General features: G+C 50.2%; 1 protein-coding gene across 1 annotated transcript; it reads left to right on the top strand.

Moving 5' to 3' along the window:
- Positions 1-1,270: 1,270 nt before the first annotated feature.
- CLDN11 (claudin 11) lies at positions 1,271-10,791 on the top strand (the record flags this gene model as incomplete). Its single annotated transcript, XM_084267566.1, has 3 exons — positions 1,271-1,496; positions 3,944-4,108; positions 10,559-10,791. 3 exons carry the CDS (start codon positions 1,271-1,273, stop codon positions 10,789-10,791), a joined length of 624 nt encoding a protein of 207 aa, XP_084123692.1.
- Positions 10,792-17,763: the final 6,972 nt, after the last annotated feature.

Raw genomic sequence — 17,763 nt, 5'->3', positions numbered from 1 at the left:
TTATGTAGTAACTCTGGTGTTCAGGTGAAGCTTTAACAAAACAAAACTGCAGCCTCCTGCCCTCGATTTTTAAATCTAAGGAGCATGTGACGAAGCTTAGGATGCCCCCGTTCAAGTTTTCCCCTTTATTTGCCAAAAAATACTGTTGGATGAAGAGCAGGATATAGTTAATTCCCAGCACCTTAATCTTGGAGAGCAGCTCTCCCTGTCTGTGTTTCCCTGACGGCTCAGGAGCGAACCAGGTTGGGTGCTGCGGGGTGTCCAGCCCGGCTCTCCCTTCCCCGTGCAGTGCGGGCAGCATCCCGCTAGTGGTCTCTCCAGCCACGGTTTATCTGCCGGCACCCAGCCCTTCCCCGGCTGCATCGGCAGTGACGAGATGCCTGCGGGGATGTGCTGGCACCCGGTGACATGGATGCGTTTGTGAAAACACTGATAAAGCTCAGGAAATATCCCGCCTGCCGAGCGGGGAAGTTGGCTGCCGCTGGTTTTGCTTGTGACGTTCTGAAGCGGGATGTTTCTGACTCTGTAGGGCGGACAAAAACGCACACCCCTCCCGAGTCTGAGTAAAAACCTGCTCTGTCTAAAGCTTAGCGTTGGCAAGCTGAAATAAAGTGCTGTTAAAAGCACATTGAAGACTCCTTGCGTGTTAGTTAATACTCTGGAAAGCCCGGGCACAAGCAGAGCCCGCAGCGCTGGGTCTTGGATGTTACTGAAAACATCAGGAAAGACCCAGGGCTGATTCTGTCCTTTTCCTGCAGCCTTGCTGATGGCTTTGGTGAGATGATCAGTTCCACCTCTGGAGTAACCCTGTCCCCTGTGTGTCTTGCCCTGTCTTCCCGTGCAGGGATGGCACTGCAATCATTTCTCTGCAGCTTGAACACACCATCTTAACTTTTTCTCTCTTGATGCTTAGTTCTGGATAGTTGCTGCCTGCATCTGAATAAAGCAGCCTGATTTGTTTCTCAAGCACGGGTGGGTGTAATTCTGCCTCTCCTCCTCTCCACACCCTCCTCCTCCAACTCTCTCCATGAACTGGCAGAAGTTGGGGCTCCCAGCTCGCTCCTCCCCTGCCGTATGGGGCTGGAGGCAGCTCTGACCCCTCCCAGGGAGGGAGCTGGGCAGAGGCAGCTGAGTGCTGCAGCAGAGACTGATCAGGGACCTACCAAACCCTTGTCCCTCCTGCTCACAGCTTGCAGTAGGTCCCAGCGCCCGGGATCCGCAGCTTTGCTGAACCCCTGCGGGCGCTCTCCTGCCCCACAGAGGGATCGACATGGTGGCCACCTGCCTGCACCTGGCTGGATTTGTCTGCAGCTTTATAGGGTGGATCGGGGTGGTGGTGGCAACGGCCACCAACGACTGGGTGGTGACTTGCGGCTACACCATAACCACCTGCAGGAAGATGGATGAGCTGGGATCCAAGGGGCTGTGGGCTGACTGCGTCATGGCCACAGGGCTCTATCACTGCAAGCCCCTCGTGGACATCCTCATACTGCCAGGTAGGTGTGTGCCCCATCCTCCCCCTTCCCACACGGAGGTGAGGACTGGAAGATGGTCCCTGCTGCAGGATGAAGTGATGGTGAAGCTCCTTCGACTTCACCAGCACGGGAGACGGTCTGTTAAATAGGGTACAGAATGTGCACTAAAGTGATTCTCATTGAATCTCTTAATCATACCCAGGTACCACATTATCTGCAACTACTAAAGCCCTGTTAGTGTTTAATCGTTGCTCTCAGTAAGCTCTCACGGGAGAGATCTCACAAGATCCTTTCACATCTTGTATCTAGACTGCATGGCAAGACATTTATAGCAGGCTGAGGTGTACCAGAGTGCTTTGAGGTTTGCTTTGAGGTGATGGTGAGATGTTACAAATGTTAAGGTTCCTGTCCCTGAAATGATTCTGAGGATAACGAGTCTTTCAGCATCTATTATTAATGCTGCTATGGCTTTTAATCTTTGGGAAAATCATACTTAGTCTTTGATGGTCTTGTGCTTCCCACATGCTCTAAGGCAAGACAGGAGTTCTACATGGCAAACAGATGGAACTACATTTAACTTCCCTTGCTAATTTCTAATGATACAGTAATTTTCATCTAGTTTACTGCAAAGCATAAAATCCAGCAAGGTGTTTGATTGGTGTTAATGCATCATTAAACCTGCCAAAGCCTTGTGTGGTCTTGTGCCTCTAAGTTGAGTTAATGATCTTATCAGTTTCCATCACTGTTAACTCTGCAGTGCTGCTTTGTTCTGCTGGTTTGGATTGCACCCCCTTCAGCATTTCAGAGATGCCTCTTCCGAAGCCCACAGAGTAGAAATAACCATTCCCTGCAGTTTGCTTTCATGTTGCCTTCTTTCTTTGTTTAAACTGTTACAAAACAATTTTGCAAGAGGTTAGAAAGATTATTCCTGATTTTTTTTCTCTGTGACAGACTCTAGTCTGTATCACATCCTGCTTAGGAATATTGAGTCCCTCAGGCTGGCTCCTATTCTCCCTTTCTCCCTGTGTGTATCCCTCTATTTTAGGATAGTATTGGTGCTATTGTTCGGTACAGTCCAGCACAGGAGACAGAGAAGAGCCTTGCCCCGAACAAACATTACCGAATGGAATTTAGTAAATAGGTAAATAGGTCTTTCAGCAGCACAAAGCAGTTTAGAGTCTTAGAAACAAATGTGTTGGTATTCTCGTTTAATTGGGATGGATCACACTGAAACTGCTCTGGGCATTGCCTGGGGTCTTGGTTTTTACCCTGAACTCCTCTGGGAACTTTTCTTGTTAAGTTTCCTCTGGAAAACAATCAAGTGAATATGCAGTAGATGCAGAATCTGCATTTCCAGGAACAGTAAAATCCTCACTCCTGGTGCATTACATGTACTGAAGCCCCTTTTTTTGCTGATATTGTCTGAGACATCATGAAACTCCATTGCAGCATGTGGCAGCTTCACTTTGCTGACAAGAGAGCCAGGACATTTGCTCTGCCAGGGGCTCACCAGGCATGGGGGCAAATCTGATACTCCTTTTCTTTTTCATGTAGGTAAATGACCTTCTTATTTACGTATAAATTTTATATAGCAATTTACATATAAGTTTTATATAGCCTATAACTTTTATATATATATATATAAATGTATATAATTACATGTACACAAGTATTTAAAGATGTGTTACATTGTTCTAAACAGACCCTCACAGGGTGGTGGGACAGTCACAGCCCTCCCCTGCACATCCACGGTCCCCTCACTGCCTCCTGTTAGGCTGGTGCTGCCCAGGGCCAGGAGAGGGGTGGTAGCTCCTGAGATGCCAGGGCATCCCCTGATGTCTGTAGGGGCCCAGAGGAGTGACATGGCCCTTGATTATGGCAGCTCAAGCAGCTCTGTGAAGTGCAGTCTTTTCTTCTCCCCAAGGAAGAGCCGTGTGTCCCCTGAAACCCTGCTAGCAGGCTGGAGTCCTGAGGGGCAGCATTGGTGGCTGGTGAGGGTCCCTCCTCCTCCATGGACCTGCCTGTTTCAGTAATGGGTCTGCAACTCTTCAACCCACCCCTGGGTAACTCTGGGCCTCCTCTGCTCACAGCAAACTGCTCTTTGCAACTTTAAAGTGTTGTTACTTAATCAAGGCTGTCTTTGTGATGATATAGGGAAACTCCTCCCTGGCTGTTTCTCTTCTCTTCCTTTCCCGTATTTCCCAGTTTGGGGTCTCTCTGTGTCTTGCTGGGAAGAACTTGTGTTTTCCAGGCAGCCCTGCTTGTTCCTTGGAGGGTTTTGAGCTTGCACATCCCATGTCCATGCACTGTGCTACAGTCTCACTGCCTTAATTGTTTACAGGAAGGATTGAACCCGTGTCCTGCACTCAGTGCAAGCGTTGGGAGCTATTCAAACAGAAGCCTTTGTCCAAAGGTCTCCTCCTCTTGTGCCGAATAACCAAAACCCTCTCACTTTGCCTTGCCAACAGGGTATGTCCAAGCGTGCCGAGCGCTGATGATTGCTGCCTCCGTCCTGGGTCTTCCCGCTATCTTCTTGCTGATCACAGTCTTGCCCTGCATCCGAATGGGTCACGAGCCTGGAGCTGCCAAGTACCGGCGGTCCCAGCTGGGAGGGATCCTCATCATCCTCCTGGGTAAGGCGCCCGCTGGCCGTGTGTGTGTGTGTGTGTGTGTGTGTGTGTGTGTGGCTGGAGGTCTTCTGCTCAGAGATGGTGTGGTGTGAGCTGGGTGAGCACGTTCAGGTATGGTTGTCCAGGCTGGGCTGATATTGAAGCTCTTCAGCATTGCTGCAGACTGTGGGGGGAACAAAAGGCACCAACTGGAGTGGGAGGACAAAACCAGGAATGCAGGGAGTGAAGCAGGGTGAAAGAGGGGAGGGCTGTGAAAACCTTGTCTTGTGGGGTCCTCGGGCACAGCCACTGCCTGGGTCCATGGGAGGGTGATGGCCGTTGCCCACGGCCATCTGCCTGCAGGCAAGGGTTTTGCTGGTTCACTGTGGAAGCAATGCTATTTTTGGAAGAGGGTCTAAACTCCTAAGTTGCTTACCGGGAAAGGAAAGCCTCCAAATTTCCCCTGGCATCACAGATTCAGCCAGGTCCAAGCAAACTGAGGTGTGTGAGATGGGAAGGCTGTGGCTGAGAGGGTGCTGGTGCTGTGGGGAGTGAGCAAGGAGGTGGCACAGACCTGGGAAGAGGGTTGGCATTTCCCCTGTGCCTCTGAAATCCCTCTGGCCATCCTTGCCCTTGACCTCCAAGTTCTCCTGGGAATTTCTTCGGGTTCTCAGTGCCTGCAGAGGAGATTGTTTTGAGCAGTGCAGACTGTGGAGCTCATTGTCCCCAGTGCAACACCTGCATGTTCTTGAAGCCTCGTCATCTCAACAACAGGCTGCGGTGCCTTGTTTTTACCCGTCTGTGTGGCAGAGGAGGAGGGGTGAGGGAAAGTGGCCTCTTTGTGTGGCTCTGCTGGGTGCTGGCAGCCCGTGCTGACATCATGCCTGTCTTCTTTCTCCTTCTTCTCCTTATTTTTTTTTCAAGTGGGCACTGGATATAGCTGCCTGCTCAGAGGGACTGTCCTCTGGATGTTCCTTCCTTGCCTGCGGTCCCTCCTCTGGTGCCTCAGTGAGATGTAGGTAGTATGAGCTGATACATCTGAAATCCAAGGGAATGAGACCAAGTGAGCTGTGGCATCTAAGGGGGCACGTTGACATAGCTGGAACTCCTAAATCCAGCTTTATGTAGGGCCTGTTTAGGACATCTCAGTCATGGACAGCCACATGAGAGACCTTTTGGAACAGCCCTGTCTCAAACACGTCACTTGTGTTTGGGCTTGGCAAAGGGAAAGAAAAAGTGGGGGTTTTCTGCCTGTTACTGATGTTTTAGTGCCAAAGGAGTTTGCTCTGGTGGGTTTCTCCCTCCTGGGATGGGGGAGGCCCATCAGGACTGCGCTTTGCCACAAACAGACATGAGTTTTCTGTTCCTATCAAGGAGAACCCCGTTCACATGGCTGCAGGCTTGGAGATGAGGGTTTTACCCCTAGATCTGCTTTGCTGAAGGGCTTAAAGAACCAGCACACACGTCACAGCGATGGTGCTGGATAAGACTGCGCTGGGATAAGTGAAATCCCATGTCTTGCAGTGTTGCAGCAGGGTTTGGGGGCTCGGGTGCCACTCACCCATCCTTGTCTTGCTGTGCTGTGACACCAGGGACAGGATAGATGTAAGGGGATGAAGGAAAGGACTTGTGCTGCTCCAAAAGCTGGGCTTCTCTCTGCCTCAGAATGTGTTTTTCCCACTAAGTAGATCCTGTGAGGAACAGAGATGTGTATCTACACCAACATCAGCAGACAAATGCTCTTTGGAGCTGGACTTCTTGCTGATCTTTACCCCTGGGAGTTTGGCAGCATTTACAGGTGAAGAGATTTGCTCATGTTGCTGATACCCAGAATGAGCCAGGCTGGGAACAGCAGCTTGGGCACAATCTTTTAGTCACAATTACAGTAACACTCTCTCTGTCAGACCACGAATGAAGAATAAAAAAAGCTCCTTTTGCTCTTAACTTTAAAAAAGCCACCCCAAACCCCCCACCAAAACCCTCCAACAAAGGAACCCACATTCATTTTTACAAACCCCATGTTTTTCTGAGCTGATGAGCAAGGCAGTCCCATCGGAAGGAGAATAACCTGCAGAGCTTGGGACTTGGATGTTATTTAACCTGATGAATGGTCTGTTATTTGCAAAATGAGGTGTTATCATTCCAGAGCATTTAATAAGCATGAATCAGGCCCCCAAAAGACATAATACTGATTTGGAATTCATTATAACCTGAAAGTAATATGCCCTGGACTGTTCTTATTTGCCCACTGGCCACTAAAGTCTCATTTGTGGTTTTCCCCAACCACACAGGCTCCAGCCTTTTCCTCTGAGCGGAGACCAACTCCCAGAGCTCCAGTTCAAAGAAAACAAGCCCCAAACCCCTCACTAACACAGCAGGAATAGAGTGGAGATGGGAGCAGAGGAGCTGGCCCCACGGCAAACTTCACTTGTTGCTCGGGGAAGGGGGGGACAGTTTGTCACTGAAACACATTAAAAAGGAAAAACAGGGGTTGAAACAGTGTGTGTGTGGGGGGGGGGGGGGGGGGGGGGGCAGAAAACCCCCCCCACAAACAAAACGAGTTGAAAACTTGCCAGGAAAACAATGGGGTGGGGTATTCCATTGATTTTTCTGTCCGCTGATAAGAGCAGAGTGCGACCTGTGTGCACACCCTCCCGCCCTGCCTGCTGATGTATTTATGGCTTTGCTTGATCCCATCTGTCCCCAGGAATTGATTTATGGCTGAAAACATCCGTCACTGGAGGTTTGCTCCGAGCCAGGGCAAAAACATTTCATGAGCTTGTGTTGATGGAAAACCTCTGGCCCATCCCTTGTTGTTGATACTAATTTGGGGGACCCCGTGCTGGTAACCAAGCGGGTATTTGCCGAGTGGAGGTGAGGTGTTGGAGAGACTGGAAAACACAGATGGAAGATGCATTAGTTATTGGCAATTGCTAAGGCAAAATGACCACACTCGCTCTTGCACACTAAAGAAAGGATATTCATAAGTTTTTCTGGACACTGCATGGGATTTGCTTGTAGAAGTTTTGATACAAAGATAAGAAATTGCCTTGAACACAGGAAAAACAATCACGGGTGTCTGTTATTTCAACCCAGGGCTTTGAAAGAGAAATCAGTGTGACTTTGAGTCAGCAACTCAGACTGATTAAATTTAACTGTGAGAGAGAAGTATTCTTTTTCTGCAGAAAGCCTCCAGCTTACCGTTAAGGAACTTGGCAGGGACTCGCTGTCCCTGGGTTTAGAGTAATGTTGCTCTCTCTCCCCCACCTCCCCAAGCACCTTCTGTGCTGCTTCTCTCTGTGTACTTCCATCTGATGTCCGTAACATTGAGTATTAAGAGCTGCAGCTCAATGGATTGAGCCACTGCAGGTCTGTAGTCAGAAAGGATTTAGAAATGCTGGGAGCCAGGGATACGTCCCTGCAGACTCACAGTGTCCTGGTGGGACAAGGACAACCCTACCAGCCATTACTGAGAGGACTTTTGCCAGGTAGAGGCTTTTACAACCCCGCCAACTCCAGCTGCCAAAAGCAGGCAAGCTTTCCAGTGTGTGAGCACCCCAAAAAACTCCTGTTTTGGGGATTTTTTTGGAACACCCCAAAAAGCAACCAGTTAACACAATTGATCAAAATATTCCTTGTGTTTGCAGAGTTTCATTTGCCTTTCTGCTGGCTTGTATTGACTGCAGCAGCTCTACTCTCTGAAGACATTCCTAGCTAGAGAAAGGCAGAGTCTCGGTGTCAGCACAAAAGAAAAGGGGTAATAATTTCTGTTCAAAGAGTTAATCTTTGTAGACAGCTATTTTAGCACTTGAAAATTGCCCTAAAATGCCTTTTCCAACCCTTTATTTAATCTTGGTGAATCGATGTTTCTTCACCCTCTGTCTGTGATATGACTAGACCAAAATCTGAGTCCACTGAGGCGTTGCAGGCCGCCCCTTTCACATCCTCTCAGGGGATTTACGACCCCATCTAATCCACACAGAGCGATGAAATCCAGTCCTGTTTCAGGGCATTCCTCATGCTGGGCAACGGGGTCACTGGTGACTGACGGCAGCTGGTAGTCTCTGAAGACAGAGAGCTCCAAGTAACCCATGCAAAGTCCTTGGCTTGTGTTGCACAGCTTTCTAGTATTGTCAGCAGTAAAATAAGCTGGTTTTACATGTAGCTGAGCCACATGCACAAGAGATGCCATTGTGTTAGCATCCCGGAGAGCCCTTCTCACCCCACTGCAAGTGTTCTCTTCAGTCCTGTGCTGGGGGGGGAGGGTCTGGATAGATAAGGCTCTTATAGTTCATGGACATAAACATATATATATATATTTACTGTGGACAGAAAAAGAAAAGATGATTGTGTTTTTTTCGGACAACAAAGAAGCATTTATCCCCCCCAGAGCCCATTAGAATGCTTTGTGGATTCCCAACTGATCCATTTCTGTTGTAAAGCGTTTAGAGGGTCATGAGCTATTCGCAGGGCCGATCCAGGGGAAATGCTCTTCTCCCCTCCCTGCCTTCTCCAAAAATTCCTTCCAAAGCCACGGGGTCCTTGCTTTGAGGAGGCCCAAAATTATTACTGGCTTTATTAGCATCCTTCAAATGTTCTTCTCTTTTCCATAAGAAAATATTTTCTCTCACAATAGCTACAGCTATTGAGGATGGGTTTTCTGCTATACTGGCCAGTTTGTTCTTCACTTTAACTAAACAATTTTATTTTTAATCTCATCCCCCCTCCCCCTTTTTTCCCCCCCTTTGCAACCTTAACTTTTTGACACTGCCTCCAGATACCTTTTATAATGTGGTCGGTGGAAATCTGTACCGCAGCCACGGTCCTGTTATTGTTTTGCTCTGATTCTCTGATAGCCACAAGGATGGAGTCCTGCACAGCTTGTCCCCGAGGCAAGTAAATATTGACAGATTCATTCCTCTCAGATGTACAGCCCATAAAGGAGTATTGTTTTAGGACCTGCTCCTGTGAGGTGATTAACACCATCAACTCCCGTTGCCCTCAGTGCATGTGGGGACTTTGCAGGATGGAGACAGGACCCTTAGTGAGGGTAGTGAATGTGACCTTGTGTAGCGCAAGAAGAAGGCAGGGCATGTGTTTTCTCCCTGCTTGGAGATCCTGGCTGCCTGCAAAGTGCTTCATTGGAGCCCATTTCACTCTCCTGAGGGCATCTGCTTTGCATGTCACCAGCCTAGCACTCCTCACAGCACCACCGTGGCAGCCTGCCTGCCTTTTGTGGAGAAAAAAAACCCCAAACCTATGGAATTTCCAGCAAAATTTGAAGTTATTGGTCATTTTTTGACCCACTGCAGACTCTGGGTAAAATACTGCTTTCCCTTCAGACCAAGTCCCATCTCTATTCAGGTCGATAGGTTTCTGGAGAGCCTTGCTGCGTTTCTCACCATCACTTGATAGAGAGAAATTTCCCATAGGGAATTGGCTCCTTCTTTCCCAAGTTGCAAGACATTTCTACCTCCATAACACCCCCAGCAGTGCTGTACTGCTGCTTCTTTTGTCCCTGCCCGTTTTCTGCTTGTGCTTTATAAGCCCTCCTCTGGCTTGCCAAGTGCTGGGGCATTTCATTGATGCTTCTGTGACCATTCAGCAGAGTGACTGCAGTGATGCTGGCTGACATAAGCTGAGGCTGTTGCACACGGGTTCATGCAGAAACAGTGATTTAAAGCAGTGACTCTGGGCCACCAATTTTGCTGCCTCACTGAGGCTTTTGTGGTCTTGCTTTGTATCTAATCCACTCCTCATTCTGCAGCTCTCCAGAGCATCAATTTTAGGGATGACTTTAATTTTCCCCCCTTAGAGAGATTTCTAGGGAACAAATCTGTTTCCCTTGTAATAAATATATCAGATTGTGTCAAGCAGCAGTTATTTTTTTCTTTTTGTTTGCTGGTGCCCAAGAGAGATGGCTGTTTGCTCTTGATCTCTCTCCCTGGGGGGCTCCCATGCTTTCTCCTGCTTGGAGATCTCCTAGACAAAGCCTTGATGATGATCATAGAATCATAGAATGATAGACCGGTCTGGGTTGGAAGGGACCCCAAGGATCGCAGAGTTCCAACCCCCCTGCCACAGGCAGGGACACCAACCTCCAGGCCTAGATCTAGACAAGGTTGCCCAGGGCCCCATCCAACCTGGCCTCGAACACCTCCAGGGACGGGGCACCCACCACCTCTCTGGGCAGCCTGTTCCAGCACCTCACCACTCTCTCTGCAAAGAACTTGCCCCCAATATCTAATCTAAACCTTCCCTCCTTTAGCTTCAATCCGTCCCCCCTTGTCCTGCCAGTGTCTGCCCTGTTAAAAAGCTGATTCCCCTCCTGTTAATATGCTCCTGGACCCCACTGTGGAACTACGAGGGAGGCTTCCTCCCTGCCCCCTGTCCTGCAGAGCCTTCCCTCCCCTTCAGCGTGCTTTGTGGAGGGGTTATACACTGGAGTGACCTTTCCTTTCCCTCTCCCCCCAGCCATGTGCGGCGTCGTGGCGACGATCTGGTTTCCCGTGTGCGCCCACCGCGAGACCACCATCATGAGCTTCGGCTACTCCCTGTACACGGGCTGGATCGGCTCTGCCCTCTGCCTCTTCGGTGGCTGCGTCATCGTCTGCTGCTCGGGAGACGCCCAGACGTTCGGGGAGAACCGTTTCTACTACGCCTCAGGATCCAGCTCCCCGACCCACGCGAAGAGCGCTCACGTGTAGGCGCCCCGGGGACGCCCCACGGCTGCTGTCGGATGCTTTGGCTGGTGGGTTTGCGCGCCCTGGGTTTGCTTCTGCTGACATACCGCTGTCACTGGGCTCCCAGGGGAAGATTTAGAAAAGCGGCACAAATGTCTGGTAGTCTGAAGTGTTTTTCTCCCCATCTGTCCCCCACCCCTCTCTCTCTCTAGCAATGAAAGCTCCAGCCAGCCCTACCTCCTGGTCCTTCCCGTTTTGCCTTGACTGGCCCCCACCACCTTCTTGCAGCCAGGGTGGCTCAGATGGTTTGGGGTTGTCACGTGGGTTTTAGGGGTTTTTATTTTTGTTTCCTAGCTCCCCTGATTATAGGAGAGTGTAAAGCTATACAACAGAAATGAGAGAGACACTTTCCCACTGTTAGAAGGACTCAGGCAGCTTCTCCCACCACGTCAGGACTTGCATTCCCCAGCTCAAGGCTGCTGCCCTGGCACGGCAAGCGTGTAGGGAGGAAGGCTGGGAGGAAGGCTGTGCTCTCCATCCGGGCAAATGTTTCTCTTTTGGAACAAGAGATAGGGAATGTTCTGCCTTTCTCTGTAAATACTTTTCTATGGGTTTGATCATGTTAGTAACAGTATTTCCCCTGGCCCCACAGTCATCAGTATGAAGGAAACAGAACCCAAAGGTCCTAATTACACAGTAGATAACGGTGCCTTTTTATGTAGTTTTAAATGACTTTGGGGGCTCTAATCCCCACTCTCTGGTTTGGTTTCTCTTTTTCCTTTGTACAGATCAGTCACTAAAAATCTATTTTTACATTTTATTTTTTTTTTACACTCCTTGCTTTCTCCCTCTAAGTTTGTGTTCTGCCTTGCAGCATTAAAGCAGCACGATATAACCCGGAATATAATGTACCTGTTACAATTCTGGTGAATACTGATGATGCCTTTGTACTTCCAGTGAAATACTGTACAATAAATAACAGAGTACCTGCAACCACTGCCTTCTTTTTTACCTTCCTTCCTGTGTGTTTCTATAGCTAGCTCTTCCATGACAGGGGTTTCCCAGTGATTTTCATGATTTATTTTTTTAATAGCAGTTCAGGATGAGAGGTGCTGCTCTGCCATGGGATTGAGGGGTTTTTTTTTTGGAATATTTAAAATATATGTAAACGTCCTGCACAGTACTGCTGCCCTATCCATTCATTCCTTCAATGCTCCTGATAGCAGTTTGGACCTGAGGTATGGAGTTGTGCTTCTCTTCACACAGGGGAGGCTTAGAAACCCACTGGGGTGGTGGAGGTGTACCCCCAGCACTGCTTGGGTGTGCTGGAGTTCGTAAGTTGTGTTGCTGGAAGTGCTTTCAACTAAACTAAGAGTCTCATCTGGGGTTATCTCTCTCTTTGATTAAAGCCGCATAAGATCAAGATCTATCTCTGTCCTTATCAGAGGCTATAGCAATTTAATTACACTGATACAAAATCCCATCTGTTCCTGGAGATGTTAACTCAGTTCAAGTCATTTGTGTAAGCCAGGCTTCAGGAGCGGGAAGAGAGGAGCAGCTGCTGTGCCAGCATGGACAAGGGGAAGAGCCAGGTGATGTTGCGTGTGGGAGGAGAGGGGACTGAGCATGTAGAGGAGGACCGAATTGTTTGGGATGGTGGGGAGTAGCTTGAAAACAAGGCTGCTGGTCACGCCTTGGCAGCTTAGGGACTGTCCTCTCATCTTTGTCTACTTCAGGAGAATCCAAACTGGGCAACACACCCATGGGCAGGGATGCTGCACCTCCCACACCTTGCCTCCTCCACACAGGGAACCAAGGTGGAAGGAGTGAGTAAAGAGGCTCCAGGAGGAGCTGGTCACCCCTGCGCATCACCCCCCAGCTCCAACATGCAACCCCAGCATCTGCCTTTAAGACCGAGCAGCCTTGAACGCGTCTCTGTTGTGCAGGCTTTGCATCGCTGCCATCCTATACCATGTACCCGGGGCGGGCGGCGGCGCGGGGCTGGCGGCAGGACACTTGTGCCCATTACATCACAGGCAGGGCACAGGCAGTTGTTGTACGCGCTGGAGAGACGCTATAAGTGCTGCCATTGATGTGCGGGTGCCACGGGCGAAGGGGCGGCGCACAGACGTGCCAGCTTGTGCAGGCTGCCCGGGGATTGTGGATTGTGCGCCGCTGCCAAAGCGTCGGCTCGGATGGTTTAACCCCGGGGCTGACAGCAGGGTGGGACACTGCAGGGCAGAAAGCTGCTGGATTGCTGCCCTGCAAACGGCCCTGGAGCAAACCAGGAGGGAGAAGCACGGGGAAACCTGTCTGAAATGCCTGGTGGGGGGTGGTGGTAAGGTTTTGGGCTGGTGGAGGGGCTCAGGGCAGCTGTGTGTGACCCAGTGAGGGATGGACACTGCCAGGCAGTGCTGAGAGGGTCTTTTTTGCTGCCCACACCATTGGGCTGCAATGTGAACATCTTCAGGCATGTGGGGCTTGGGGCCCTGGGCAGGGGTTGGAGCTCTGCCCACCCTGCCCACCATCACAGGCAGCTGATCCTGAATCCAACCCTTGAATGGCACTGGGTTGGATTCAGGATCCAACTGCTCAGAGGAAGGAAGGAGCTTTAGTCCAGGGAAGAGAAGAAAAGTCCAAACAAAGCAAAACAGCCCTGGAGCAGCTGTGGGGGAAACGGACATCTGCAACCATGGGGTGTGAGGACATGGAGCCAAGAATGGGACAGGGTATTAGTGCTGGCACCACAGAGGGGAAGTGTTTGGAGGAAGCACAGAGAACATTAATCCCTTCTAGTCTTTAAAGGATTAAACCCAAAATACCTGCTTTGCACCCTCGCAAAACGCCCCACTCCTCCGCAAGGTTCTCCTGGGCCGGGTTGGCTGCAACACTGCTGGCCCTTGGAGGCCTTTGGTGCTTGTTTACTGATCCAAAGCCTCAAAACGGAGTCAAATGATGCTCTCCGGAGTGGAGCGGCTGCTCCGTGCTGTGTCTAATTCCAGCTGTGGAGTTAGTGTGAGCTCTGATGGCCGTCCCGGCAAGGAGGCAGTGATGGGACCCTCCCCAGCTCCACGAGGACCAGCTATTGCCTCCCATCATGGGGAATGCACCTAGAGCCCCCCTATTCTCCAAATAATATCAGGAGGGAGCCCATGGGGGGGGGGGGGGGACACATTGGTAGCCCTGAGCACCCCAAAAGGGAGAGGTGACCATGGCCCCACAAGCGATGCCTCCCTGCAGCCCTATGCAAGAGAGGAGGGGCGATGGTGCCATGACACCCCAGTTACCCTGGGAAAGGGGGGTGCAGGCAGCACTGTGAGCAGACTGGAAGACATTGGTGCCCTCCAGGACTCTGCACTGCAATATGCAACCTGCAGTCATTTGCTTCAGGCAGGGCAGAGGGGGAGGGGTGTGGTGTTTCTTTTTTTTCCCCTTTTTTTTCGTCTTTTTTATCTTTTTTTTTTCTCTTTTTTTATTGTGCAAACCAATAACCATGTTTTTCACAACAGTGCAACAAGTCAACACCAAAGTCAGCTCACTGGAATGGATCTTCTACAGAGGAAAGCTTGAAGCACTTAAGGCAAGATTTGTTCATCTCTCAGCTTCAAAAATTGGATTTCTAGCATTGAAATTCCATCAGACCTTCAGGTATCAATTGACTTAACAAAATCTACATGGGATTTTTTTTTTTAATTTGTCTTATTTTTCAGTTTAGGCTTTCATCAAAAAGATTTGCATTACTATGGAAACTGATACCAAGACACATTTGTCTCTGGCTTTCTTTAAAAATCCATTAGCTCTTGTTTGAGTTTTCAATGTAAAGGCACACACTAAAGCTTTATGCATTTATTAAAATATACAGATTTTGGTAAATTTAGACTTTTTTCTTTTTTTCTTAGTATCTTGATAATATATATATATGTTATATGTATAGTTGTCAACAACACAATCATTTGAAAATAAAAAACACTCCATAACGTATCTGCATATTATTTTTCTTTCTCATGACACACCACAAGAGCCCATTGTACAATGCATCAATGGGCTTTGGAATCCACAAAAAAAACCCCAAATAAATATAAAAAATAATTAATAGAACAAACTTTTTTTTGTTTGTTTGTCTGTTTTTTTAAACAAATACACCAATTTCATACCAGAACTGCAGAGAGAGAGAGAGAATTGTTACACCAGAAAGTACCATCTGCAAAAAAAAAGCAAGATACACATCAGAAAGACCCAACGAAATGAAGTGAAGGTCATTTAGAAGCTGGATTTACAGCATCCCATGTCGTTCTGGGTGCAATTTCTCTGCTGCGTGGAGGATGCCGCTGGCGCACTGGGCCTTGGCACGCTAGGCCTCGGCGCACTGGGCCTCGTCACCCAGCGCTCGTTAACCGTGTGGAGTGAATTTGTGGAGGGACTGAGATCCTACAGAGTCGGTCTGGAAGGTTTGAGGTATTTATGCTCCATCCATACCATGCACTGGGTGCCCCAGGGGGTGTGTGTTCTGTGAAAGGAGGTCAGGCGTGGGGGGGCTGTGGGCCTCTCCCCGGTGGTACCGCTCTGCCTGATGGGTCAGGGGTGTGAGAACCTCCCTGAGGGGGGAAAAGACTGGATTTTTGGGGTGACAGCAAAACAAGCACTTGCACTTCCTCCCAGCGTCCGAAACTGCCCCTGGGCCAAGTGGTGATGGACACACCTGAACATTTTGGCCTTTGCAGCTTGCGTTTGTGCCCGCTGAAAGCCCCAACAGCCACTACAAGGGAAAGCGCCTGAGCTCCCAAACCAGGGCTGAACCTGGATGTCCCCCCAGAGCAGGGTGGGGGGACCCAGGCAGGCTCAGCTGCCTTCTCCTTAAGCTCCAGCGGTGGACTGAGGAGGAGCGTACAGCTCTCTCTCCCTGCCATGGTGAGGGCTGATGGCAGCCTGTCCACACCAGACAGTGCTGGGGCATCAAGTGCTGTTTCCAGGCGGTCCTGGGGACGTGGTATGGCTGTCCTGCCCCGGCACTTCCCCAGGGAAAGACAACAGGTGAACAGGAGGAAAAGCAGCTGAAGATCTTCACTCAATGCACGGCTCCAATGAAGAGGTTCCTACAGGTGCCAAAGAGCAAGGGATGAAGCCCTCACCAAATTATACGGCATAACTAGAGCGGACATGACAACAGACACTGATACTGGTAGCTGCTCTGTAGCAAGAGTTTAAGGCTGCAAGTTTAAGGAGTAACAGGCTTTGATTCAACTCGGGCATGAGTCTGTGGTTTAGCAGATGCCTAAATACCGTGCGGAAGCATGATGAAGATGACTACCTTGGATGTGGTACAGTACAAGAGCTGGTAGGAAAATAGCATCAATCTTTCTCCCTGAAAATGTAAAGCCAGACCTGTGAGGTGCCATCTCTCCTGGGTACTTCTAAGGCATCGAGGATGAGAGCAGCCAAGCGCAGGTGAGAGGTGACCTTTGCAAGAGACGCTTGGCACCATTGGAAAGGTTTCCCAAGCCAGCCTGTGAGTGGTGCACACACTGCAAACAGCTTTTCAGTGGGTCACACTTGGGATGCCTACTTGTGGAAGCGTGGCAGGGGCAGGCAGCAGGAGGGGATGCCAGAGTGAAGCTTGCGGGTCCTTTCGCCAAACCCTTGCTCCCATCCTGAAGCCATCATGGAGGCCAAACTTCCCTTGGCTTGCCAGGGGTGCTCTGGGATAAAATTTGCAGACTCAGATGCTCTTCTCCACTGGGAAAAGGACTGTAGTTTGGAGCTGCAGGTGGGAAACTTGCAGCCATGGCCAGAGCCTCTCCATCAAGCCCTTGAGCCCTGGGACCGATGGGGATGGGTGCGAGTCCAGGCATCCTCTGCTCCTGGCAGCCCCCTTGCCCACAAAGGGTGCCAGGCTGCCTCTGCGCTGTGTGTTGGGGGAGGCTGAGCCTCACCCAGCGAACCAGTGTTAGTGGTTCTCAGCATCACGGGTTGGAAATCCTGCCCCATCGATGTCCAGCTGTCCCCTGGGATGCCAGCAGCAGCCCCTGGTACTGGGGTTGATCTGTGCCGCTGTGGGGGAGCCCTGGGGATGGATCCAGCCGCAACCTTAGGCAGCAGCAGGAGAAGGATGGGTGTTGCTGTACGATGGGGCACTTCCTTGGTTATTATTTATTCAAAAAGATACTCCTCCCTTGCAGTGTTTTAAATGAAGCCCGTTGGCGAAGGGCTCCCGAACTGAACCTGCTGCTAATTGCCGGCCCCGCAGTGCAGCCGCTCGTGATGCTGCGGGAGACAGTGGCTGCGACCGAACCCCATCACTGCCAACAGTGTGGTGCTGCAGGGACACTGGCTGTGGGGAGCCTGATGGTACTGCTGGGGGTCACGGCTACAGGTCTAGCCAAACCAGAGGGGATAACCATGAGAAACACCTGCCTCCTGACTACCTCTGCCCTGCGAGCCACCAGCTCCGGTCGGTTTCAGACTGAGATACGGACACTTACAGGACGAGCAGCATTTCAGTGTTTTTCAGAAAGCATCCACTGAGCCAGGGTCAGAAACAAGAGAAGTTGGTACAAGGTGGAGATGGCAGCAGGGAGGGGGATTTCAGCAGCCGAGTCCTCTCTGCTTGCCATGTGTGGCCTGGTCCTGCCAAGACATGGCTGAGCTCTGGATGTTGCTATTTTGCAGGGGCATGGACATGTCCCTGAAGTACCACGGCCCACCACAGCAGGAGAATTACAACATACTCGTTTCTGTAAAAGACACCACACAGTGGAAACAGCACCCAGCCTCAGACTGGTGATGCTCAGAGAAACAGCATGTGGTCCTCGTTGGCCATTTACACACAAGATGATTTCAGCCAAGAGCAGGTCAGAGACCTTGCTGAGACCCGGCATGGGACTGGGTTCTGAACCTGGATGTTTGGGATGTTCAGCCGTGCTGGGATTTCAAGGTTTGAGACATGGGCAAATTTTGAATCGCAGTAGTTGGGACACTTGGATTCAGACTGTGGGGATG

This window comes from Gallinula chloropus (assembly GCF_964237585.1).
Source record: "Gallinula chloropus genome assembly, chromosome: 8".
NCBI classification, from domain to species: domain Eukaryota; kingdom Metazoa; phylum Chordata; class Aves; order Gruiformes; family Rallidae; genus Gallinula; species Gallinula chloropus.
The sequence above is the reverse complement of the archived record's forward strand: the minus strand, read 5'-3'. Positions and strand labels throughout refer to the sequence as shown.